Source organism: Meles meles, chromosome 15 (assembly GCF_922984935.1).
Source record: "Meles meles chromosome 15, mMelMel3.1 paternal haplotype, whole genome shotgun sequence".
NCBI classification, from domain to species: Eukaryota; Metazoa; Chordata; class Mammalia; order Carnivora; family Mustelidae; genus Meles; species Meles meles.
The window spans coordinates 51,211,338-51,237,138 of NC_060080.1; the positions used below are offsets into that span (position 1 = coordinate 51,211,338).

At 54.5% G+C, this 25,801-nt stretch overlaps 2 protein-coding genes across 7 annotated transcripts in view; both read left to right on the forward strand.

Moving 5' to 3' along the window:
* Window positions 1-11,983, forward strand: part of RAB11FIP5 (RAB11 family interacting protein 5) — a 36,053-nt gene extending 24,070 nt beyond the window's left edge. Inside the window, exons 4-6 of one of the 2 annotated variants that reach the window (XM_045979616.1) lie at window positions 4,004-5,971; window positions 9,262-9,451; window positions 9,710-11,983. In XM_045979616.1, coding sequence (XP_045835572.1) covers window positions 4,004-5,971; window positions 9,262-9,451; window positions 9,710-9,913 — 2,362 coding nt within the window. In that variant the 3' untranslated portion in view covers window positions 9,914-11,983. The remainder of the gene's footprint in view (window positions 1-4,003; window positions 5,972-9,261; window positions 9,452-9,709) is intronic. The other variant, XM_045979617.1, reaches the window with a different exon arrangement.
* A 1,504-nt stretch (window positions 11,984-13,487) lies between these two features.
* Window positions 13,488-25,801, forward strand: part of SFXN5 (sideroflexin 5) — a 112,606-nt gene continuing 100,292 nt past the window's right edge. The window contains exons 1-2 of one of the 5 annotated variants that reach the window (XM_045979798.1): window positions 13,488-13,729; window positions 25,253-25,321. In XM_045979798.1, the coding sequence (XP_045835754.1) occupies window positions 13,628-13,729; window positions 25,253-25,321 (171 nt within the window). In that variant the 5' untranslated portion in view covers window positions 13,488-13,627. Of the gene's footprint in view, window positions 13,730-14,025; window positions 14,258-25,252; window positions 25,322-25,521; window positions 25,596-25,801 lie in introns of those variants that run through there. The other 4 variants (XM_045979794.1, XM_045979797.1, XM_045979795.1 and 1 more) reach the window with 4 other exon arrangements.

Sequence of the window (25,801 nt, forward strand, 5' to 3'; positions counted from 1 at the left end):
GTCAGACACCCAGAACCGGAGTGACTGAAGGTAGCTGCAGGTTCCTGTCGGGGCTCTGGGGTCTGTCCACAGGCCAAAGGTTCTGGGTGCCAGTGCTGATGGCTGGGCGCTCCTCACTGGAAAGGGCAGCGGCGCCCTCTAGTGCTCCCACGTGGCACTGGTACCCCACGGAGAGGCCTGAAGCAATCGGTGTCCACACAGCAACCAGGGAAAAAGTGGCTGTTTTCGGAGAAGCCAGTGGCTGGGAGAAAATTAACGAGGGTGTGCGGGCTTGAAAAGATGGTCCTCATTTTCGTCCTGACCTGGCTCTAGTCTGCTGGGTTCCATGGCTGGGTGTGTGCTTGGGTTGGGGAGGGGGTGGCGATTGTTGAGACTAAGGTCTGAGCCGTGGGACCGGCTGCTTACTGGGCTGGGAGCCATGAGTCCTGAGCGGCCCCATGAGCCATGTACCATGTGTCTGAGGACTGTCAAGGCCATGCAGGCTTGTCTATGTGTTTATTCTTCTCTGACCCTTTTGGAGTATAAGCTCCCTGTGGGCAGGCCACCGGAGCTTGCCTGCACCATCTTCCTCACATTAACCACAGAACCCTGTGTACAGTAGGGGATCAAGTGTGGGATGCAAGTATTTTTTAACTGGGGTAAGTGTGGTACAGCATGGGGGCAAGTGTATCGTGGTGGCCTTTGCAGGTCTGTGCATCTGTCCTGGCCCCTCACCGGAAGTAGGACATCGAGGTCCTGTTGAGCCCGGAGTGTGTGCTGGCTGCTGAAAGCTCAGAGTCTCATTCCCCATGGGTAAATGAGGGACGTGATATGTGTCCAGTGACCACGAGCTAGTGTGGCCATCCATCCTGTTTGGGCCTGTTTTCCTGCTGTAGTTAATACTGCCCTTTTACCATGGTAAAAATATCCCGGTTTGGAAGGTAAATTATGTGGTGTCCCTACTTAGAGATTCTTGGGCCCTTCTCTGTCACCTCTTTGTGCCCAGATGATGGGGGAGGGTATGTCCAGTCTCCTGGACACCTTTCCTGGACATCAGGCCCCTCTCAGGAGGGCCCAGGGGCTCCTGCCTCCGGAAGGAGGGCTGAAGGGCATGTTGGCTGGGGGGGGGCACATGCCTTGAAGGCTGGCTGGCTATGGCCTCTCCGGGGACTGCCCGGTGGAGAGCCTTGGCACATACACATGCCACCTTGGGGACCAGTGCGTGGAAATGACAAGGACACGCAGCTCCTCTCAGCCTGGGGAGGAGCTGTCCACCAGCTGCAGGCCTGGCCTGGTGATGCAGTCTGTCACCCAGCCACGGCGATGTTTAAGCAGAGGGGGCTGCAGAGAGAAGGGGGGATTCCTGTGTTAAGGTTTCACCAGTTGTCCTAAGGTTCCTGCAGACCCTAAAGTTTTATTCTCTCAGGTTGTGGGGGCAGAGACATTTGGACTTCTCATTTCTTCCCCCAACCTTGTTCCTTAAAGAGAAGACAAGTCCTCATGTGTTGAAGTCCCCTCTGTGTGCTGGGGGGATGGAGCTGTGCTAGCTGGCTCGGCAGGCTCTGTCCTCAGAGCATAACCTGCAGAGATAACCCCATATGGGAATGGGTCTCTGATCTGTGCCAGCTGGAGTGGTAGGGAGGGGACAGGTGTGCCCCTGGTGTGGATCCAGGGCAAGGGAGTTATGTGGGGAAGTGGGTGGGGGGGGCATGTCACTGGGTAGAAGGAATGGATGGGGCACTCTCAGAGGTGTCCCCGGCTTTTGGGAGTCTGCTGGGCCTGGCACCTGGAGTCTCTTCCTCTAGGGAGAGCCCTTCGCTGGTTCCATACCAACGGGTTTGTGTGTACCTCTGGGGAGCCAGTGGGGGGGAGGGTGCTAGCCTTGCCTGGGGCTCCCAGCCTACTTCCCTGCTGCTCTCCTGCCCTGCAGTCTTGACAGCCAGCCAGATTATTGTCAGACCACAAGGGTGAGTGGGGCCAGGCCAGGGGTAAGGGGGCGGGGAGTATGCAGAGCTAAGCCTGGTGCTCTTTAATGTTGATGGAGCTCTCTTCCTCCAGACGCCTTTGGTCACTTGTCAGAACAGGTTCTGGAGAGAGAGGTGGCTCTGGTGGCTCTGTTCCTGTGGGCTGAGTCGTGCTGGTAGAGTTGGGCCGTGTCCGGTATGGGTGCCCTGAGGTAGGCACACAATGCCTGGGTCTGCCTGTGGCCTACTTGGAGTAAAGGGGGAAGGGTTGTTTGTGGGGGTTGGGACTCTGCGCCTAGGACTCTTTCAGTATCTTCACTATGTCAGGACCGCAGAGGCAGAGAAGTGCTGGGAAGCCTGGTGGGGTGGGAGTCAACAGGACTCTTACCTCCCCAACCCCATGGCCCGATCTGTAAGTGGTAGTATGAGGCTGAGAAGTCACCCTTGAATGGGGAGTTATAGGACGAAAGAGTCAGGAGAGTCTCTGGAAGCTGGATTCTTCACAGAAAGCCAGGGTTTGGGACCCGGCTGTGCCCTGCCCATGGGGTGAGAATCCCAGACTCCCAGGTTGTCTTGGGAAGCCCACCTTTGCTGGAGTCCTTCCCGTTGTCTGCCCCCAGTGTTTGTAGACAAGCCGGCCCAGACTCTGCCCAGCTCTGTGTGTGGCCCGCTCTTTCTGGGCCCCGGTTCCCAGAAGAATCCTGAGGAGCTCCAGAATTCCTGGCCTCCTTCCATAGGTGCCCTCCCCGACCCCCGCCTGCATGCCTCACCAGCTGGCTGGTAAAGCCTGGCTTCTGCCGCCCTGGGCTTGCCCCCCCCCAGTGTTTCCCCGTGAGAAGCAGCAGCTTGAGTGGAGAAGATGGAGGTGGAGGAGTCCCTGAGATGTTCACTTGGGCAGGGATCAAGGAATGGGGGTCTTGGGCCTTAGAGTGGCAGCTGGAAGATGGGAAGCAGGCAGTAGGAGAGGCCACCCAGGTCTGGGCCTGACAGGTGGGCTCAGCCACGAGGCAGCTGCCAACCACAGTCCGTGCTAAAACTGGGGCGTGCACTGTCTTCCCGGTTTTCTGTCTGCTGGGGTCATCCCCAGGAAGCCAAGAGCTCTGGTTTCTGAGTCTTTTCCTGTGCACGAGTCAGCCATGCACCATGGGCGAGGCGCAAGTGCAGGGCCGTGCTCCCTCCCCCAGAGGCCAGCCAGTGTTCTCCAGCATCTGTGGGAGTGTAGGGCCACTGCCATGGAATGGTTTTCCCAGGGGAGCCAGTGGTCTGTGTGGGGAAGACCCCAAGAGGCCCCAGGTGACCTCCGGAGTCACCGCGGCTGCTGCATTCCAGCCTTCGTCTCCAGAGTGGGGCTACTTTCAAGGCTGGCCCATGGGTGCCCTTGGGGAGGGGCACCCTCAGGTGGGCACCTGGCAGGAGCTAGCCTCAGCAGGGTCTTGCCATCCATCTGGACAGGTGACGGTACCCCTCCAAGAAATGGGAGAGGCAGGTTTGTTTGATGGACACTTTGTCCTGTCCGATGCCTGCCCTGTCATTACCTCCTGTTTCTGCAAGAGGTCAGGAGAACCCATCTCTGCCAGCCGCCAGAATCCCAGGGACCTTGCGGGCTTCCATTCGCGCTGGCTTTGCCCAGCCGGATCTCGAGGCCTGGCCTTTCTCTGGCTTCTTTATCCTCTTCATGCAGCTAGTATTTCTTTCCTCTCTGTCCTTGAGGGGCTGTAAGACACCTGATTGGTTCTGTGGGCGTAAGTCTGGTGTTGACAAGACTCTTCAGCCTCTGGGCCCCTGAAGAACCTTTGGTGGAGGCTGGGATCCTGCCTGGACATGGGATTACATGAGCTCTGCCCAGCGTCTCCCTCCTTGGGCAGCCCTGAATCATGTTATGTGTTGAGGTCTTCCTTTTGTCCCCTGGCACACCGGCCTGAACCCAGCCTGTGCAGGTGGGGCGTGCAGTACCCGGCCCGAGGCAGGTGTGGGGAGGTGGGCAGGCGAGGGGTGTTCAGCAAGGCCGGTTCCGGTCTTGGCATTAACCAGGAGGCTCACGGTTTTGTCTCCCTCCACAGCCTGGACGTGTCTCCTCAGGTAGAACCTGACCCAGCTGCTCTTCCTCACCACCTCCCCTGCTCCCCCTGTGCTCCGGCCCTCCCCACTCCTGCTCCCACCGCTGCTCCCATGCTAAGCACTAACCTTTTTGCAGCCGCCTCCCCTGCTGCTGCTGCCACCGCTGCCGCCTCCGCCGCCCCCGAAGCCACCCCATCTGGATTCTCGGGTCTCACCAACCCATTCCTCACCTCCATGCAGAGCAACCCTTTCTTCGAGGAGCTCCTAGCCGACATAGCACTAAACTGTCCTTCACCTGCTCCCTCTCTCCCCAGTGCCTCGAGGCCCAGCCCCACCCCCCTGGCCTCCCCTGGGAAAGCCCCGCCTGAGTGGGACGACACCTTCAACGTCTTTGCCGCCAGCAGGCTGCGTCCAGAGGCCAGGAGCAAGATCCTGGCCCCTGCAGGAGGAGTGGGGCTGGAGGTGACTGGGCCGCAGGAGCAAGGCCGCGGGGCCGTGACAGTGAAGGCGGCCGAGCCCCGGGGGGCCCCTGGGGGAGGAGGAAGAGGTGGGAGCAGCGTGTGGCTGGAGCCCAGGCTTCCTCTGGACTTGGGACTGGACCGCCGGAGCAGCAGTGTGGCTGAGCTGGGGCCCCTGGGGCCAGCTGGGGCCGGCCTGCCCTCTTCGTCAGCCCAGCTGCAGCCAAGAGCCGCAGACTCCGAAGCAGACAGGGAGCCGCCAGCCCCTGGAGGGGATGCAGGGCAGAGTCCGGCAGACAGTGCGACATCGCTGTTTAGCTCCCCTGAAGTGATCAGTGTGTGGGAAAGGCTGCCTGGTCCCGATGACACCCCTGAGGTCCAGGAGGCGGCCTCCCGAGGCAAAGGCCAGCTTTCGCACGAGCTCAATACCGATGATTCATGGCCCTGGGATGTGGTCACCATCTCTCCTGTAGCCGAGACGTCCTCACCAGTCCTGCGGGGAGAATCTGATGAGCAGATGCAGCTAGAGTCACCAGAACCTGTGAGCCCTGGGGGAAGTGAGGGGCCTGTCCCCCGGGAGCCGGAGCCGGAGCCGGAGCCCAAACCTGAGCAGGTGTCGGACCAGGGGCCGCAGCCCGGCAGGCCACCTCCCAAGCCACCACGCCTCTTCACGCCTTCAGATTCCCAGGAGAAGGAGGAGGAGGTGGCAGTGGCGGCGGCTGCTGCAGGGGGGCTGAGAAGCACCGGGGCAGAGACAGGAGGAGAAGACAGCCTTCCAGGTCCACTGGTTGCTGGTCCACAGGAGGCCAAGGAGGAGGGCCAGATGCCGGGGGCAGAGTCTGACAGCCATTCTTCTGGAACCCTGCCGGGCGGGCCAGGCCTGCAAGATACAGCGGAGGGTGCCAGCCCTCCCGTGCCTCAGCCGCCCTTATCCCCGCCCACCAGTTGCCCTGAGGGTCCCACCCCCATACCCTGTTACTCAGAGAGCGTGGCTCCTCAGAGTCCGCAGATCTGGGGGGCTCCAGAGAAAGGAGAAAGCCCTGAGGGTCCTGAGGCCCGGAGGCAGGGACCAGTAGAAGAGCTTGGACCCCTGCCAGACAGCTCCCAACACACTGACCTCTGGGCATCAGAGGAGGATGCCCCGAACCCCTTCTTGTCTCAGGGGAGCCAAGACCCTCCCAGTCTCCCGTCCATATCCCCTCCAGGGTCCAGGGAACCTTCCATCCTCTCTGGCGCAGAAGAGCTGCCCACTCCCCCAGAGCCTGCTTTTCCACCACCCCCTCTCCCGCCCTGGGCCGGCCACCATCATGGGGGGCCCAGCCCTCCATGTTCCCCTCTGCCTGGAGCTCAGCCCCTGACTTCTTCCTCCCCAACCCTCGGGGAGCCAGCCTCCTCCCCCGGGGGCTCCCCTGCCCCACCCGGGGAAGACCACGCTGCAACCACCCCAGCCTCCCCGCTTGTGCTTCTGCCCTTGGAGACACGACCAGCTGAGGAGCCACAGTCCAGCGCCAGGTGAGCTGTCACCCTGAGAAGACTCTGCAGGAGAAGGTGGGAAAAGGGGGCAGAGCAGCCCAGGGGCCGAGGTGTTCACATTCCAGCCTCAGCCCTCCGGGGAGATGGAGCATTTCTTCCCCGAAAGGCAGGAGAGGGGAGGCTTTGAAGAATGGAGCCCTTCAGTGAGACTCTGGCTTGGAAGCTGTCTCCTCTCAGGGTCCTTGGACAAGCAGAGCGCCCCGCAAAGTTTGAGGTGCAGGGAGTGAGGAACGGGGTGGGCAGAGCCGGTGTGGGCTGGTGGGGGAAGGGAGAAGAGCTCAGGCTGCAAGGGGCGCTGGGTGCCAGGGGCAGTGATGCTTGTCAGAAGGGGGCCACAGGGAAGTGGGCTGTGGGAGGCAGAGAGGCAAAGGAGGGACCGGTACCGAGCTCTGTTGGAGAGAAAGCCCAAGTGCTGTTTAGAGGACAAAAAGAAAATGAAATGACCACGCCCCTGCCCCCAGAAAGAAGCGGTCTGTAGCCCTATCAGGTGCCTCATTGGCTTGCGTCTGCACCTTTTCAGGGAGTGGTCCTGAGGTGCTTAAGATGGGGCTGGGTGGCCTGTGGATGCCTCTGTGATTGTGGTCACTGTGGCATTGGTTTGTTTAAGAAGAATGATGAGGCTGTGACCTCCCCACTAGGTTGATTGGTGAGGGATGACCAGAGCTGAGGTCAGGAGACACAGGTCGCTTGGAGTTGATGGGGGCAGCGAAGTCCAGAAGGAGGCTAGTACCCTAGAAGCCCTGACTGAAGAGGTGGGGGGAGCAGAGGCGGCTGCTTTTTCTGCTGAGCAGGACAGGGTGGGGGTCCTGGACCGGAGCCCCTGCTTGCCAGCTCATACGTGTAGTCACCCCAGTTCACTGCACCTCCACTCTGTGTCAGACACTGCATAGAGATGAGGGACGCTGTTCCCACGGTGTGCCTGGACAGTTCCCAATCCAGTGAGGGAGACAGACAGGCACGCATGAGGAGCTGGCCGAGGGGGCCCCTGCTGGTACATGAGAAGTGGGAGGGAAGGAGTCTGGGCTACCCTGGGCTGCTGTGCCAGTGGCAGGTAGTGAAGCCGTCCCCAGAGGTTGGGGAGAGGAGGTGGTCACGGCGTCCTTGGAGTGATGAGAGCGTCCTTAGCTGGTCCTGCTGTATTCTAGTCTCACTTCTGATTATACTAACTACCTTTGGGACGCTTCATTCCCTTTACAGTGGGTTTCACGTCTGAATTCCGCATGTCCCTTCATCCTCAAGTAGATGGGCCAAATAGAGCTGTCCCCATTTCTCAGAGGAAATGGTCTTGAGAGCTCTGGGTCCAGGGTCCCTCCGATGTGTGGGGTCAATCTGAGAGCCCAGGACCTGTTCAGGGTTTCTGTATGCCACCCGGCTATTCCTTCCCTCCCGGGGCACAGTCTGTGGGTCGCAGGAGAGCGGCTTTTAAGCTCCTGTCCCTAATGCAGACTCCTAGAGGGGAGGAGAGACGTTGGTTTCCCTATTGTCGGCCCCCCGCCTGGCCTCTCTGCCACTCGTCCCAGGAATCCATGGCCCTATCCTGAGTAACAGAACTGGCTTCTCTGGGTCTGGGCTGTCCCTCTTCTGGTGGAGTCCAGGGCCTTGGGCTCAATCATTTTGCTTCCTCCTTCTAAATAGTCCAAAAGCTCTCTGAATTGACCATAGATTTTAAGAGGTCCCTTGGGGAAAAGTTAATTGATTTGGGGTCTGGTGCTAGCAGTTTGCATACCTGTCACAGGTCTGGGGTGCTGAGGGATCCCAGAGCGGGGTCCCTGTAGTCAGCTTAGGGGAATCAGGAAAGTTTCCTAGAGGAAGTGTCCTTGCATGGCTTTGAAAGATGAGGAGTTAGCCGGCCAGCAGGGGAAGGGTCAGCAGGCGAAGGGCAGGTGCTGTGCAGAGGGACCGCCTGAAGGTGAGAAAGAGCGCTTTTCCTGGTTTGCAGCAGTGTGTGGAGTGGAGGCCCAGGAAGAAAGGGCAGGGCCTGATTCTATTAGAGACTGTGTTTTCTTATTTGATAGGGAGCCCGTAGAGGCTGTTCGAACATCGAAGAAGCTGAGAGCACCATCCCATTAGAATAGAGCAGTGGTTGGAGGTGGGCAAGACTCCCTCCGAGGAGATGAGTGGCAGCAGGTGTAGCCGAAGGCGGTGTAGCCAGCACTGACAGGGAGCGAAGGGGCCAGTGCGAGAGAAGGTGAGAGGCAGCAGGTTCAATGTTTGTTAGCCCTGGAGCTGAGGCCCAGGAATCAGGGATTCTCGAGGGTCTGGCTGGAGCCATTACGCAGCCGGGGTGGGGGGAAACGCAGGAGAGGATACGTGTAGAGGCCAGTGCAGTGCGCCCAAGCTGGACCCAGAGTGGAGCCAGCCAGCCTCCAACTCTGTGTGGGCCTAGAGCTCGGGGCTGAGGTCCAGGCTGGGGATGACATTAGGGGCGGTGGGGGCCAAGGTGGGAAAGGGAGGGATCCAAGGGCACGCTAGCAGTTAAGAGACTGAGAGAAGTCAGAAAACCAGATGGAGGTCTTGGTGGGAAATGAGGGAGAGCAAGCCAAAGCAAGGAGTGGTCCAGGAGTCAAGTCCACAGAGAGGTCAGTGAGTGGAGAGCTGAGGGGTTGGTGGGCTCGGCAGGAGCACTTGTGCTGGGCTGGCGGGGCCAAGGTCCCCATTCTCATGGGTTGAGGAATCAATGAAAGGTAAGAACTTCTAGAGACAGTGCAGTCTGTGTGCTCTGGTGGGGCTGGGTAAAGAGCTGGGCATGACTGAGGGCAGATAGCCAGGTGTCTTTCTCGGGCCATTGTCAATGCTGATGAGAAAGAAACCAGTTTAGAGACAACAGTAAAGTGTCCCAGTTTGCCCAAGTCTTTCCAGGTTTTAGCACTGAAAGCCCCACAGCCTGTGAGTCCCCAGTCATGGGAAAATGGGGACCCTGGAAGGGTTGTTCAGTCCCCTAGAGAAAGGTCACAGTGTGGTAGAGGGAGGGAAGCAGAGGGGGCAGTCCTGGTAAAGACTGGCTGGAGGGGCTAGGAAGGTCCTGCTGCTCCTGTGAGGGGGGCCGGCCTTCTGAGGGAGTAAAATGGAGAGGAGTGAGGAGAGCCGTGAGGGAGGAGGGAGGAAGTCCTGCTGAGGAGCACTGGTGGCAGCCGCCCTGAGGCCTTGTGGTGCTGCGCAGCTGCCGCCAAGTGCTGGTGCACTGCCCCCCGTCCCCCGCCCCCCCCAACTCCTGATTCCTTTATGCTGCTCCCCCCTCCCCATAACGCCTCTTCTTTCTGTCTCCGCAGTCCCCACCCTGTGAAGCCGCTCAGTGCTGCTCCCGCGGAGGGCAGCCCAGACAGGAAGCAGCCCCGCTCCAGTCTGAGTACAGCTCTGAGCAGCGGGCTGGAGAAGCTCAAGACGGTCACATCTGGCGGCATTCAGCCTGTGGCTCCAGCCCCCCACGTGGGCCAGACTGTGGACACCAAGAGGCTGAAGGTGAGGCCTGACAGGATGCTAGGCGTGTGGTGCGGTGGAGAGCAGCCAGGCGCCCCGAGCTCAGGAGCTGTGTGCTGGGCAGGGTGGAGGGAAGAACAGGCCCAGTCCCCCACGCTGGGGCCCTGAAGCCAGTTAGGTGGTCTCTTGCATTGGAGACAGAGGCTGCTCCGGGGCCTATAGGGGTGAAACCTGGGTGTTGGTGGGTGGGTGGGCAGGTAGGCCTGAGGCCGCTCTGCTCACTGTCCTCCTGGGCCTCAGGACTCAGGTGTGCTGGACCAGTCGGCCAAGTACTACCACCTGACCCACGACGAGCTCATCGGCCTGCTCCTGCAGCGGGAGCGGGAGCTGAGCCAGCGGGACGAGCACGTGCAGGAGCTGGAGAGCTACATTGACCGGCTGCTGGTGCGGATCATGGAGACCTCACCCACACTGCTGCAGATCCCCCCTGACCCCCCCAAGTAGCCCTCACCACCCCTGCCCCTGGGAGGGTCACATGGGCCCACTGCCCAAACCGGGCCTGTGCTGCCCTCCCTCCCACTGAACTCACTCTCACCCGGGGAAGGCTGCTGTCTGTCCTCCATTGTCACTCCTTGCTCCCCCTACCTCCTGCCTCTGTGGGGGTTGCTGGAAGAGGGGCCCTCGGGACTCCCATTGGAAGCATTAGGTTCCATGTACAATTCGGGTGTTTGGGAACCCTCCGTGGGTCTCTCCCACCTGCCTATTTTCATGTCCCTTAGTTTTGGGGGCTCCAGGGAATTGGAACAAAGAATTCAGCCCTCAAGTCAGAGCCGGGGTGAGCAACAATTTGATGTGGCATCTGGGACGCACTTTATTACCCCACAACAACAGTCATTTCATCCAAGGCTAAACCCTTGTCTCCGTCGTTGTCTGTCTTCGGCCCCTAGAGGGCTTCTAGCATTACCGGGGCTGTGGCAGGAACCAGGCTGCCCAGTTTGCAGTTCTAGGTAACTGGAGCCTCACGTCTGTTCCCTTGAGAGCAAGGAGCATGATTTGGTCTCGTCTCTGCTGTGTCCCGATTCTGTGTGTTTCCAGCAGTTGTCAGAGCGAGGGCCATGTGGACGAAGGGAGATGGAGATGTGGATTCTCCAGGGCCCTCCCGCCCTCCTTCTCTGGTCTTCCCATTGAGCATCTCTCATGTGAATGCATGGAAAGCTGGGGAAAGGGTGGGGAGAACACTCCTCACATGCCTCTGGGCTGTGGGCCCCTCTGCAGAGCCCTCGGGGCTTTGGGCTGCTTATGTTTGGGGATCAAGCCTCCATGTTTGTTTTTGTTGCCTGTCCAGATGCCAAAACTCTGTGCTGCTGCGGGGTTTGAACTTTTGGAAACCAATTAAAATGTGCCTTTTGTGGGTGGGGTCAAGAGACTCTGGATGTAGACCTCTCTCTCTCTCTCTGTTTGGTGTTCCCCTCCCTCCCTCTTGAGCACATGGGGCCCGATCTGTCAGGCCCTGGGTATGGGAAAGGAGGATGGGTCAGCCTTGCTGTGCCCTGTGTCCCTCCAGTAGAGTTAATTTCAGTTAAGGGACTGGCGAAGCTGCCACTGCTCCTTTAACGTTCCTGCCACCTTCTCTTCCCTCAACCCCAACTGAGAAGGTTCCTGGGATAACAACTACATTCTGGAAGTAGGAGGTCCCATTCTGCCTATACTTAGGAAAAAGCCTTCGTTGCCCTCCTGTCATCTGCTAGCTGCTCTCCCAGCCTGTCCCTTCTGCCCATGGCCTTGCCTGGCTTGGCTGCAGTGCACTTTGAAATGAAGTGTCTGTCCTTTGGCCCAGCCCCTGGTTTGCTTACAGAAAATATGGCAGGCTTCCCATGGCATCTGCAGGGAACCTCTAGTGACTTGGGGTACTCTGCTTGAGCAAAGGTTTCGGGGTGAGGAGGTGCTGAAGGAGGATACTGTTGACCCAGCAAGGAGGCAAGAGCTCCTCTGGGACCTCCTTTTCTTCCTGAGAGGGCCTATGGGATCTCTCTGAAAGCCTTGGAAAGAAATGTGCACTATGGGTTGATGTCTTCTGCCAGGATGAAACAGAGGTTCCCCCCCCCCCCACACACACACATGAGGGGAAAGTCCCTGTAATGTTACCTACCCTAAGGATCACTCATCAAAGCTGAGAAAATGTCCACAGGTGTCCAGGTCTTGGGTCATGTTTTTGGGGGGTCATTGGGAGTTGGGTAGGTATCTCTTCTGGGGGAAGGGGAGACCTCTTCTACTACACATTCTTCCGGGCTCTACTCATTACCAGCCCTGACCCTGATCTTCTGCTCGTCCTTGACCATGGCCCTCCAAAATGCCCAGGGCAAGGATGTCTTCAGGAGAGTTGTGAGTTGAAGCCCAAGGTTCTTGTCAGACGTTTCTGCTCCTGGCCACAACTTGGAGAGTTGCAGGCGGGGTGGGCAGAGAGCAGGCACAGTTCTGCTTTGCTGTTTGTCTTCCTAGTTGTAACTCCTGTTTATAAAGAGCTTGTTCTTCATGTTTTGAGCACTTTATGAAGAATAAAAAGTTCCCATACTGCAGGTGGCTCAATGGTGTTCCTGTTCTGATAAATGTATGAAAAGGAGGCTTTCTGGGGGAGAAGGCAGGTGATGGGGTTTTGGAGTGTCACTGCCTCTGTACTAACACTAGGGGCAGCACAGCATTGCCCAGTGGCCTGCACTCAGTCTTGTCTTTGCCAAGAGACCTACATTCCTTGAGTACTGTGGGAGAATACAGAGGGTAAAAGACCTGATTCTTATTCTGAGACCGCTTAGTCTGGCTGGGAAAGATACAAATCCAAGATACAAATGATTCTTCATGGCTAGTTAGCACCTCTCTCTGGTTTTAGGAATAGCCTGTTTCTTGTGGTTCTTGTTGACAGACGAGGAACTGACCGCTCTATATCGTGCACTGTCCAGAAAGACACGGGCAGGCACGAGCCAACGCCGCACCTCACCACCTCACCATGAGATGAGGGAGACCTAAAGTGGGGTTCCCTAAGGTCAAAATTATTTCTACTGTCCTCTTGGACAGACAGCTTTCCTCCCCTCTCCCCAGCTTGGCTCACTGACCAGCTAATTCAGCTAGGAATCTTCTACTCTGTACTACACAAGTGGGTTTATTATCATCCTTGCTGGTGTCTTGCTCTGTGTATGCGCGGCTCTCTCTTACCTAAAGTCCTTGTAGTGCTTAATAAACACTACTGAACCCCACTCCCCGCTCCCAATTCTCTCCTGCTTGGGAATTAGACTGGGGAGGGATCTTCTTCATTGGACAAAGAAAGTGGAACCTGCCCAGGCTCTGAAGCTCCCACTGTTTAACTCACACAGTCAGCAAATATTTGAGTATTGCTGCAAGCCCTGCCTGCCAAGCCTGGCACTGAGGACTCAGCAGTAGAACACCTCCTGTCCTGTGGTCCTTACAGTAGGAAACACATACGCAGAACCATAAGTAACTGTAAGTACTCGGGCTGCAAAAAAGTGCTGGGTACTATAGGAGCGGAAGTGGATTATGGGGAAGTAGGGTGATGGATCGGGAAATGCAATGTGTAGGCTGAGGTCAGGAGAGCCAGAGTCAGGCAAAGATAAAAAGTTACGGAGTTCTCTGGGTTCAGAATGTTCAAGGGTCAGGGTCGGGGAGCCCCCAGCATGCTCTGGGTGTCAGGATGGCTGGAGAGCACAAGGGGAGGGGCAGGGTAGCCACAGAAGGAACTGCGTGAAGATTCCGCAGTGCAAATCCTTGCAGAAAGCTTTCCGGGATTAACCCTACACATCCTGGAGTCCTTGCCCATCTGGTCTTCGGTTGGACCCGCTTGAGTAGGGCTCTTCTGGGCTAGCGCCCCAGGAGCGATGCCCTCCGCAGTAACTAAACTTCTAGGGGAAGGTAACCGGCGAGGGGTAGCCCCGTGCCCCCCTGTCCGAACCTTAGAGTCGTACCCTCACACTCTTCCCCACGCTGCCGATCCCTGCAGATCTGGCGGCAGGAATCGAGACTGGGTCTGAGTCGGTGTAACTCTCCGCAGTCTAGGGTTGTCAACCTCCGTGACGAGAAAAACTACGCTCCCCACAACCCCTTGCGCCTCCGGCTCGCTGCGGTTGCTTATGGCCAATCGGGAGAAGCAGCTGTGGCGGGGGCCGAGGAGGGACATTTTAAAAGGGCCGGAGATTGCAGGCGTCAGTGGCCATGGCGGATACAGCGACCACAGCATCGGCGGCGGCGGCTAGTGCCGCTAACACCTCGACCGATGCACCTCCTTTCCAGCTGGGCAAACCCCGCTTTCAGCAGGTGAGGACCAGGCTATGGTCTGAGGGTTGGAGGGTGGCCCAGGGAGGGCGAGCCAACTCCTCTCCCCAATTCCCTTTAGTCCTAGGGTCTCCGACCCGCGGCCACCGGGGAGCCTGCAGCTATTGCCTCGGGGACCTCGGCCCCAGCCATCCCTTTCCCATTGGTGAGCAGGATGGGCGAGGACTCCCACCTTAGCTCTCTATTGGCCGCCGGTGCCGTCACTCCTCAGCTGCGCGCGCCCTCCTGCCTTTCCCGCCCGAGACGCTCTGTGATTGGTCGCTGCCGGCCGCGGCCCGGGATCTGGGGCGTTCGGCTCCGAGCGGCTTCTGCAGGGTCGCTTTGGGCTGTGCAGCCAGTCACTCCCCGCGGAAAGTTCGACTCCGGCTCTGGATGATAAGTTGGCGTGGCGGAGATTCCTTCTAACTTTCCGTGGGTGGGGACGGACATTCTTTGCGAGCTGCTGGCGGAGCTCCCGGGCAGCGTCCGCACCCCCGCGGTCATGCTCCCAGCCCTCGACCCCCAAGCCAGGTCCGCAGGGCGCGATGGTTTAGGGCCACGAGCCGAGGGGTCCCCGCGGCCCCGGCGACCCCGGTCCTTTCCAGCGGGGGATCCGCTGACGCAGCGAGTCGGCCGGCTGCTGCCCTGCCGGGGATGGAACGAGGACATGCGGGGAGAGCCGGGGTGCGGAGGAAACGCTGTGTCATCCCCTGGGGCCGCGGGCTGTAGCGAGAGTCCGCGTCCCCGGCAGCCCGCCTCAGCCCCCTCCTCCCGTGCGACCTCCGAGGAGGGTCTCTGGCGCCCGGGCCCTGGCGCGGCCGAGAGCTTGCCTCTGTCCGACCCTGTCGGTCTCTTCGGAGCACGGTGACAGTGGCCCTTTTACTCGGGGACCCCCGACGCGGCCATGCAGACGGGGATCGAACCCACAGCCCGACGTGCGGCGGGGGCTGAAGGCTTGGAGGGGCCATTCCCACGTCTCGGGCCGCCTCGTACCCTCGGTCCTCCACTGCCTCCAGCGCCGAGGAAGTGGACTTTATTAGGAAAAGGGCAAAGAGGTGAAGCGAACCAGGCCTGCCTTGGGTGGGGGGCAGCGGAGGCAGACAGAAGTTTGCAGGAAGAAAGGAAATTGTGCAAAGGTCGGTGCGGTGGTGTTTTGTGTTTTGTGTTTTTGTTTTCTTGGTGGTGGTGCTTGTGTGGGAGAGGGACTGGGGCAGGAAAGTGGTGCACCGAGCTTTGCTGATAATGAAGGAACTGTCCTCCTGAGCCTTCGGACTGAGAAAATGTACCCACTTTTAAGACAGGACTTTAAATTCCTTTAAAGAAATAAACCATCTCAGCATGTAGTTGTCCGAGGCAAGACTGGCATCTTCCTACCCATGTAGGATGCCCCCCTACTGCGAGATGGTTAGGGGTGCTTCTCCCAGGACTCTGGTGACCCTTCATTGGCTGTCTCCCTTTCCCAGCCCGCCCTCCACCCTCCACTCACTCCTCCAGGATCAGGCAGGACCCCCCTTCTCTGGAAGCACTTTACTCCCTTCTTCCTATGTGATACTCCCCCTGGTGGGACCAGGTCTCTTACCCAATCCTGCCCCCCTCTTTGGCCCCCTCAAGTGGGATCCTTTTAGGTCAGCCTTTAGTGACAGTCTGCACTGTGTTCCTCTAAAACTCATGTGTTGTTACTTGTTCTCAACCCTTGTATGCATCTTTTGAGGGAGGGGGCTAATCCTGCCCTTCTTGTCTCCGTCTTACGCCAAGCTGGGGCTAGACACATGATAATGGCTGAATAAAGGTTTGTGGGTTGTCTTTTTTCTGAAACCTGTTTTGGGACATTCAGTCACACAACGCACAGTTATTGAAGACTTCCCAGTGCCTTTAGTGACTGAGCCCTTTGCTGTGATCACCGCCAGAGCCATAAACGCACATTTGAGATTCCTCCACTCAGCCATTGCCGGTGGATCTTTTTTTGGCACTGATCTTGACTTTTTTTGGCACTGATCTTGAGGGCACTGAAAGCGTTTGCCGTATTTGCTTTGGAAGCTCCCCTCCTCCAGCATAGTGACTTGCATAAAGCACAGTGGAGGTGATTGTCCCTGTTAAGGAACTTCTCTCTGCACCCTGCACGCCCCCTCCACACCCCCTGCTCCTCCCACACCACTCCCCGCTGTGCAGGCAGCCCAACTGCCACCCAGTTGACTCCCAAGAAACCTGCAAATCCCCTGCGTACTTCCTTTCTCACCCTCACCCTCCAAACACAGCCAGAGGCCCAGTGTTCTCTAAAACAGTTCTCAAATCCACTGGCCTCCCCTGCTGGAATCCTAGATCAAGCTCCCATTATCTACATCCTGAGCCACTATGGAAGCTGAAGAGCTCTCCCTGCTTCCCTCTGGCCCTCTTCCAATGCTTCCTTCTTCCCCTTGGCAGTCTCAACAATGCAGGTCTGATCGGGTGACTCCCTCCCCTCCCCACCCCCACCCCCACCCCCACCGCACACTTGAACTTTCTCCAGTGGCTTCCCCTGCTTCTGAGACAAGGAGCTCACTTTTGGAAGGGCCCCAAAGGCCGGCATGGCCTGCCCCTGCTGACCTCTACTTTCTGAAATCAGAACCCCTCCCCTGCCAGCCCTCCTTTCCACCACATTAGCTGCTTTCAGCCACTTGAACCCAGTGGCTCATAATCCAGGGTCTAACTCCCAGAGCCCATGCCAGGAACGCCACCCTCCGTCCCCAGCTAGTCTCATTGCTTGTTGCAAGACTGAGTGCGGAGGTCTTTCCTTACTCGCTAGTGTTGCCCTAGAGCCCTTCTTCCTTCCGTCCTTCAAGATCTCTGTGCAGGAGGGCTGGGGGAGAAAGGACGTTGAGCAGTGTCAGAGAGTGGAGAAAGATGACTTACTTGCCTTGCCGGGCTTTGGTCTGTGACCACCTTTCCTCCCATAAGATGATGAGAATAGCTAAGCATTTCTCCAGCCTTTTGGCATGTTGACTCACTGAATTTTCACAACGCCGTGAGGCAGGTACAATCATCCCATATATTATAGGTAACGAACCTGCAGCACACAGACAGATTAACACTTCTGAGGCAGTCTCTCTCCAGGATCCTTGCTTGTTTGTTTTATTAAGTTTTACAGACATGCAGAAGTGGAGACAGTGGAGAAGTGGAGATTCATAGGGTATCTCCCAGTTTGGGTTTGTCCAGTTATGGTTAGACTGGGTCTAACTGGGGTTATGCATTTTGGGGGAAGAATATCACAGAGGTGATGTGCCTTTTTTCTCACATGGTATGGGTTTTTTAAATTTGTTTTAACAACCACAATACCATTAAAACACCTAAAATAATTATTCCTTAATATCATCAAATCAGTCACAGTTTGTCTTAGTCTGTTTGGGCTGCTCTAACAAACACCAGAGATGGGGTAGCATATGAACAATAGAAATTTACTTTTCACAGTTCTGGAAGCTGGAAGTTCAAGATCAAGGTGCTGGCAACTGATGAAAGCCAGCTTTCTGGTTCATAGACTGTCCCTTCTAGCTATAGCCTCACATGGCGGAAGAGTGGAAGGATCTTTCTGGAGTCTCTTTTTTAAGGGCACTAATCCCATTCATGAAGGCACCTACCAAAGACTCCACGACCTAATACCATCACTTCACCTCACACGGGAGAGGTTAAGAGTCAACACATGACTTTGGGGGGAATACCAACATCCAGTCCATCGAGCTATTCACATTTCCATGATTGTCACATCATTTTTTTTTTAAAGGTTTTTTTTTTTTTTCAAGATTTTATTTATTTATTTGACAGACAGATCACAAGCAGCCAGAGAGGCAGGCAGAGAGAGAGGAAGGGAAGCAGGCTCCCTGCCGAGCAGAGAGCCTGATGTGGGGCTCGATCCTGGGATCATGACCTGAGCCGAAGGCAGAGGCTTTAACCCACTGAGCCACCCAGGCGCCCCTCATTTTTTTTTTTTTTAAAGATTTTATTTATTCAGTTGAGAGAGAGACAGAGACAGAGAAAACACAAGCAGGGGGAACGGCAGAAAGAGAAGGAGAAGCAGACTCCCTGCTGAGCTGGGAGCCTGACATGGGGTTCAATCCCAGGACCTGGAAATCATGATCTGACCGAAGGCAGACACTTAACCATCTGAGGCAACAGGCATGCCTGTCTCATCATTTTTAAAATAATTGGTTTGTTTGAATCAGGAACCCGGAAACCCCACACATTATATTTGACTGATAAGTCTCTTCTAATCTATTGGTCCTCCTTCTCTCTTTTTTTCCTCTATTTATTGGAGAAACTGTCTTGTCTTATTTGTTTTGTAGGATTTCCCTCATTCTGAATGTGACTGATGGCAGTTCTGTGGTATTATTTAACACGTTCTTTTGTCCCCTGTGCTTCCTATAAACTTTAAGTCTATATTTTGTTTTGTTTTTTAAAATTTATTTATTTATTTGAGAGAGGGAGAGAGAGAGAGGAAGGAGGAATGGGGAAGGGTAGAGGTAAAGAGAGAATCTTAAGCAGGCTGTGCGCTCACAACCCTGAGATCACAACCTGAGCTGAAACCAAGTGTCCAATGTTTAACCAACCGCACCAGCCAAGTGCCCCTAAGTCCATGCTTTTAACCACTGCCCCCATATTGTCTAGCAAAGGGGTGGAAGACAATAGGACAACCCCCCGGGGAAGCTCTGTGACCTGACTGTGCTCCCTTTCCTACTTGTCTGCTCAGTTGCTCTCCTGAACTTGCTTTGGGCCCAGATACCATTTTTGGCAAGTCGGGTCTGAGGACAGGGAGCAAACACATGTGCTTCTTCCCATCTTTGTTTCAGTCTACCCAGACATGAGTTGTTTTTCATTTTGTTTTGTTTTGAAACTTCCTGGCTCCTTTGGGAGAGTCATTTAGCTGCGAAGCTAACTCTGGGTGTGTGCATGCTTCGCGTGTTCATGGGAAATTTGGAAATGAACCGAGGCAGCAGAGCAGGTGGGGAGCATGGGGCTCCTGGCTGGAGCAGGAAAGTGCACTCTTCACTCCCAGGGTGAGAGCTGTGTGTGGGCTGAAAGTTGGGAGATGGTAGGGAGGTTTCTTAAATAGTTTGCCTGAACTCCAGTTCCAGAATGAAAAATGGCCAGCAGGTAGTTATGTGTTTGAATCATTTACATCCTATAGGCTGGACAGTGACTGTTTCCGAGGCTGGTCCTGGAGCTAGTTTGTGCCGTGGACAAGGTCAACACCTTCTAGTCCAGTGGCTCTCAGTCCCTGCTGCACGTTAGAATCACTGGGGCAGGGTTTTCCGTGGACACTGATGCCTGGAGCCCACCCCAGTCAATAGAATTTGAGTCCCTGGGTAGAAGACCTCATCTGGGGATGCCCGGGTGTCTCCTTGTGCAGCCTGGCTGAGGGATACTGAGCCCGCCCAGCCTTTCTGCCTTTGGGCTAGAGGTTCAGTTCTTATTTTATCCTTGATCCGGAAGAGTCCTGACTTAGAGGTCTGGTTAGGTATATATTTATTGGAGGGCTGCCAGTTTCTTATAGGCCTTGGCCCTTGGCTGCTGCTCCCAAGGCCTGCTCTCCCCAGCGGCTGTGGAGGTGGGAATGTCTGTGCAGCAGGTCCTGCTGAGAATGAGCTGACTCACCTTTCTTGTGAAGGGGAGGAGAAGGAATCACTTGGCTGACTCATTCTTCCAGTGATGTAAAAGGGAAGGAAAAACATCCACTGGCTGATTGGGTAGAGATGGGGGCTGAATTTTGGAGGGGAAAAAAAAGGCCATACACTTAAAACTCTCGAGAAAATAAAAATAACACAGACTGAGAAAGTGAAACGCTTCTTTGCCATTTTTCATTCTGAAATGACAGACAGAGAAACCCCCTCCCTACAAAGAATTAGTGGTTCTCCCCAGGACCCCCTGCAGCTGTAAATTGTCCCAGTGACTTACTTCTTTGAGTGACCCTCCACCATACTCACTGAGAAGTAGCATTCTCTAAGACCATAAGCTGCCAGAAACTTTGCTTTTTAAAATATTACTAGTTGGGGGGGGGGAGGGCCTGGGCGGCTCTGCCTTCAGCTCAGGTCATGATCCCAGGGTCCTGGCATCGAGCCCCGCATTGGGCACCCAGCTCAGTGGGGAACCTGCTTCTCCCTCTCCCATACCCAATGCTTGTTTTCCCTCTCTCGCTGTTTCTCTGTCAAATAAATAAATAAAATCTTTAAAAAATAATAATAATATCTGTAGGAATGAAACATTCCCCTCTTGAGAGGTGGGGCTAAGGCACTTTGACTCAGAGATTAACCCAAGTGCAGTGCTTTAAATAAGCCATCTCTGGACACACCCTTCCACGTTTATCTTAATTTTATAGTTTCTAAGGAAACAAGACCCTGTGGCCATTTCTCAGTCTAGACCTAGATGGACCCCTTTCCTCATCTCTTTGCTTTGCTTTGAGCCTATTAAAGCACCATGTCATTTAAATTTTCCTCCATCTTTGCCCAGAAAATCCCAACTCAATTTTCCCCTCTGTTTGGTGATGCGCCCCAAGCTTCCTCTGCTGTATGGCCTCCCTCACCGCAGTGAGTCAGTAGATGTAACTTTGTCCCTGGCTGGCGGGGGGCGGGGGGGTCTTAGGCTGACCGGATAAGTACACTATCCTCTGTGCTTAGCATTTACAACTCAGAACCCCTTTCTTGAATCTCAGGTCTCTGCTTCCAGTATTTACTGCAATGTTAAATCCGGAAGGCCCTTTAAGTATTTCAGACTCACAGGACCAGGAAAGAACTTTGGTCTTCCCTCCACTAAGTCATATGCTTCTTGTTTTCCCTGTCCTAATTAATAGGCCTTAGTATTTAACTAGAAATCAAGGCATTATCCACATTCTGTTCTTCCTCCTTCTTCTAGTCAGGCAGCCCCTTGCTGTACCCCAGAACTCAGACAGTGCTAAGCACACAGTCGGTCCTCAGGAGCTCATTGGTGAATGAATGAATAAAACCACAGAATTCTGGTGAAGTTGCTTTTCTTTTAATTTTTTGAAATTTTCCTTTTTTTTTAAAAAAGATTTTATTTATTTATTTGACAGAGAGAGATCACAAGTAGGCAGAGAGGCAGGCAGAGAGAGAGGGGAAGCAGGCACCCTGCTGAGCAGAGAGCCTGATGTGGACTCTGGGATCATGACCTGAGCTGAAGACAGAGGCTTAACCCAGTGAGCCACTAGGCACCCCAATTTTTTGAAATTTTCTTCCAGGTGATAAGATTGTTTCGGGCTGGGGGTGGATCTTTACCTTGTTTGCCTTATACTTCTCAGCTCAGCTATTGGCACACAGTAGGTATTTAATGCATATAGACTGAATGAATACAGTAATACAGCTTATTCCCCAGGCACTATAGGAATTATTATTTTTTTTAAAATATCAGAGCATTCCAGGCAGACCCTATCTGTTCTTGGCCTTGCCCTCTTTTTCTAAAATGTCCTCTATCATACTTCAGTCCCTCCTCTTGGCTGACATTGAGCAGTTTCCAAGTCCATCCTTCACTCATGAGAGCCCTTATGGATACTCCTCTCTCCTTGGTAAATTCATCCATCCACCCAACCCAGCACCTCCGGGAAGCCTCCTTGACTCACCAGGAAGAGGTCATCTGTGTCCTCACTGTGCTTTATGATGCTTCATTTAAGGTCTGACCACAGCATTTTGTAGTGGCTTGTTTACTTGTCTTTCTTGATGGACTCAGCTTCTCGAACGCTTGTTCACTGTGTTCCCGGAGCCCAGCTCAGAAGGCAGTGAGGATATCTGTGGAGCAAAGTGTTTTACTTAGGACACTCTCTCAGTGGCTATGGTGGAGAGTGACACAGGGGGCTAGCAGGGCTAGGACAGGATGAAGACAGTGCCAAACCACAGGGCAGTCAGAGACCGGAAGTCTCCACTAGACCATCTTTAAGAGGTTGCTTCACTTTGGCTGTTCTCTTTCCAGGCCCTCCCCTCTGCCCCTGCTGCTTCTCTTCCCTACTTGGGCCACTAACTTGCACCCTGTTGTCCCTTTCAAATCCTAGGCTCCCTTGGAAGTCTCCCTTGGAAGCCCAGCCTGGGCTACATGCCCTCCAGGCAGCCTCCGGACCATAGGTGTCTTACCTGCCCACTCATTCATTCTTATGGCAGGGATGTGGCCAGAGCCCCTTCTAGGTGTGAGACAGGAGACTAGGATCCAGGGAGGATGAGGCTATGGAAGGAACACCCAACAGTCTACCTCCTTCAGGAGCTTGTAATCAAGTAATAGAGTAGATAGTATTTTAAATTAAGTATGTATTTTTAAAATAGACTATTACTTCTATATATTATACAGAATGCTAGTTCTTTTTTTTTTTTAAGGTTTTATTTATTTATTTATGTATTTATTTGTCAGAGAGAGAGAGCGCACAAGCAGACAGAGTGGCAGGCAGAGGTAGAGAGAGGAGCAGGCTCCCTGCTAAGCAAGGAGCCTGATGCGGGACTTGATCCGAGGACCCTGGGATCATGACCCAAGCCAAAGGCCGCGGCTTAACCGGCTGAGCCACCCAGGTGTCCCTCTTTTTTTCGTTTTAAAAAGAAAGAATAATCCATATTCCTGTTACCCAGAGTCAATCCCTGTTAACATTTTAATATATTTTCATCTAACTTAAAAAAAATTTTGTACTTTCTATTTTTTTTTAAAGATTTTATTTATTTATTTGAGAGAGAAGGGGAGAGAGAGAGTACAAGGTGGGGAGGGGGCAGAGCGAGAGGCAGGCTTCCCAGTGAGCATGGAACCCTATGTGGGCTCGATCCCAGGACCCTGAAACCATGACCCAAGCCAAAGGCAGAGACTCAACTGCCTGAGCCAACCAGGTGCTCCTGTACTTTCTATTTTGAAACAGTTTTGATCTTACAGAAATTTGCAGTAAGAATAAACAGAACTTTCATATGCTCTTGGCCTAGGTCCACCAGTTTTTAACATTCTTGTTGCACTTCCTTTGTTATTCTTTTTGTCTGCAGGTGATCAGAAAGTCCAGAAACAGAGCAAATATCCATGATATCATCAAGGACATCTTCAGTCTGTAAAGAAAAGAACTCACATGAAAGTATTCACTTTCCAGATTGCACTGTTGCCCTCTGTGTTTACACGTGTAATTTTTCTCAGCCCTTTGAGAGTGGGTTATATCCATTGATCCCTGACTACTTTCGTGTATCATAAGAACGAGGGTATTCTGACATTGCTGTCTTCACCCGCTTGGGCGGGTATAACAAAAATACCATGGCTGCTTATCAACAACAGAAATGAACTTCTCCCAGTTCAGGAGGCTAGGCTGTCTAAGCTCAAGGGCCTGGCAGATTCACTGTTCATAGACAGCCATCTTCTGAGATCTCACGTGGTAGAAGGGCCAAGGGGCCCTCTGGGGGCTCTCACAATGGCACTGATGTCATTCGTAAGGGCTCTGCCCTCATCTAACTTCCAAAGGGCCCCACCTTGAAATACCACCACTTTGGGTGTTAGGTTAACATGTGAATTGGTGGAGAGGCACAAACATTCAGTATCTAGGAAGTAGAGTTATGACATTCAGGAATCCAGCATGGTTCGACTACTTTTATTAATCTGTGATCCCTATTCCAAGTTTGTCAGTTGTCTCAGTAACATCCTTGAGAGCATCTTTCCTTAACACAGTCCGGAATCGCAGATTACTTGTAGTTGTCTTGTTTCTTGGGCTTCCATTCATGCGGACTCATTCCCGTTTTTGTCTTGATGACATTGACATACTCGATGAACAGACTGGCCATTTTATGGAATGCTCCTCAATTTGGATTTGCCCCAGGCCTACTCATGATTAGCTTCAGTCCCTCCAGAATACTCTTTGAGTGACACCATGAATTTCTCAGCGTGTCATATCCAGAGGCACATGATGTCCATCTGTCCCCCATTGGTCCTTTGAGCATGTCCCCACCATTTTGTCAGCTGGCAACTTCATCACATTCTGGCCCAACAAGATGAGCTGGTTCCAGCTTGTCGCTTCCCTTCCCCAGCCCTGGAATCAGCCACTTCTGTAAGGACCCCCGGCTGGATCTGGTAGACCAGGGCCTGGATGTCATTGTGTGTCTTTGCTATCCACTCACTGTCCCTCTAGCTCTGTTTATCTCTTTGTTTTTTTAAAAGTTGGAATTACCCTGTTTGTATGCATTTCACAAAATCATGAGCATTTTTTCATATCATAAATGTCTGAAAATATGATTTAGATGGCTACACAGTCGTATGAATGGACCATTATTTACGGAACCATCCACCTTTGCAAATAACGCAGCGGTGAGCATCATCGGCCTGTACTTCTAACCACACCTCTGAACATCTCTGGTTGTTTCCTTAGGCTAAATACTTAGAGGGGAAATTTTGCCAGGATGGCGGTGTGAGCCTTGTGTATAAGTGGGGTAACGGTTTAGGCCCCTTGAGTTACAAGAGGTTAGAGAAGCAACTGTTTGAGTTAAGGAATAGTACTGAAGCTTGATCTGGTTTGTGAACGGCAATACCTCAAGAGGGTGGCAGGAGGGGGTGGAGAGGGTGCAGGGGGATGTCAGAGCGAGCAGAGAGTGGAGGCAGCATGGGGTCTGGTATGCACGGGAACTTTCAGGGAAAGGGTCCTTACTGAGAAGAGAAAGCAGAAGGTGGCTGTAGGGTCTGGTGTCCTAATGAGCAAGGCGGGGGGAGTGTGGAGGCTTCTGCTTCCTTCCCCATGCAGAGCTCTAGGGAGGATTTGGGGCAGAGCCCGGAGTGAAGTGAGGCATGAACCCCCAGTGTTTGCAACTTCCCCTTTATCCTCCAGCTTGGCATCTTCTCACCCCCTTGAGCTCAGCTTTTTCCCTAGGGCAGAGGGCCCAGTAGCAATGTTTTTCGTTGCTCGGTTTCCTTTCATTGTGGGCTAATGCCCATGGCCTGCTTTGCACAAAGCCCTCCTTTTCTGGGGCCCCTGCTCTGGGGCGAGGCCAGGGCAAGCAGGCCCCCATCCTGAGCCTCACAGCTGCTCCAGGACTAGGGGTAAAGGAGGGCTTGAGGTCTGTGAGCTGGGTGCGGTCATCCTTGAGCTTTGCCTGTGGGGAGCTTTCTCTGGGGGTGGAGCCTGAGCTAGACCCTGGGGAGGGACCCTCCCTCTACTTGAGAGGTCCAAAGCAAGGCAGGGAGGCCTGTGGTGCACAGGGAAGCGTGGAGAGGCCTCTCCAACCTGTGTGCTCACTGGTGCTGGGAAACTGTGGGAGGCTTGGAGAGGACCTCAGGGAACTGGGGAAGAAGGAGGAAAACAGGAGGTACTCTGGAGAGGCCCCAGGACAGTCACTGAGTACCTTAATGGTCTTTATGCGTTGACTTTAAAAAGCCTTCAGACCTTGGAAAGCTGGCCTCGGCTGACCAAGAAGTGAGTTCTCACTGGTATTTATCATGTGGGGAGTCCTGGGGCAGTGGGATCCCATGGATGAGGGTACGCTGTGGGGTGTGGTCCATGGGGGCTGGAGGATAGTCTACAGCAGCTGATTTCCTCTCCTCTCCCATCCCCTTCTCCAGACGTCCTTCTACGGTCGCTTCAGGCACTTCTTGGACATCATCGATCCTCGTACACTCTTTGTCACCGAGGTAAGTCAGGGCCATCACTCTCCACGGAGGCCCCCGTTCCTTTCGAAGATCTGTGGGTCACCTCTGTGTGTGCCTTCTACGTGTGATCTAATCCCATTTGCACGTCACAGCATCCCTTCCAAGTGGATATATAGCACCATTCCGACTTCAGACTCTAGTGAAGTTATCACCCAGGACCTGAAGGACGCACTCAGGACAAAAGTTTGAATGGTACGGGTGTGTCTAAGTGGAACGAGAAAGTATCCTCTCCCTGCCCAAGCCCCTCCTCTCATAGGTAAGGTTGGATTTCCTGAGGTAGAGTTTACTTTCGGTACATGTGCCGTTCCGTCTTCTGACAAACATATGCAGTCACGTCTCCCTCCCACCCCACCACAAACCCCTAGAACGCTTCCATCCATCACCCTACGGTGTTCGCTCAGACACTCGCTCCCCTGCTGCTGCCAGCCTCTGGCTACCACTCACCTGTTCTCTGCCCCTGCT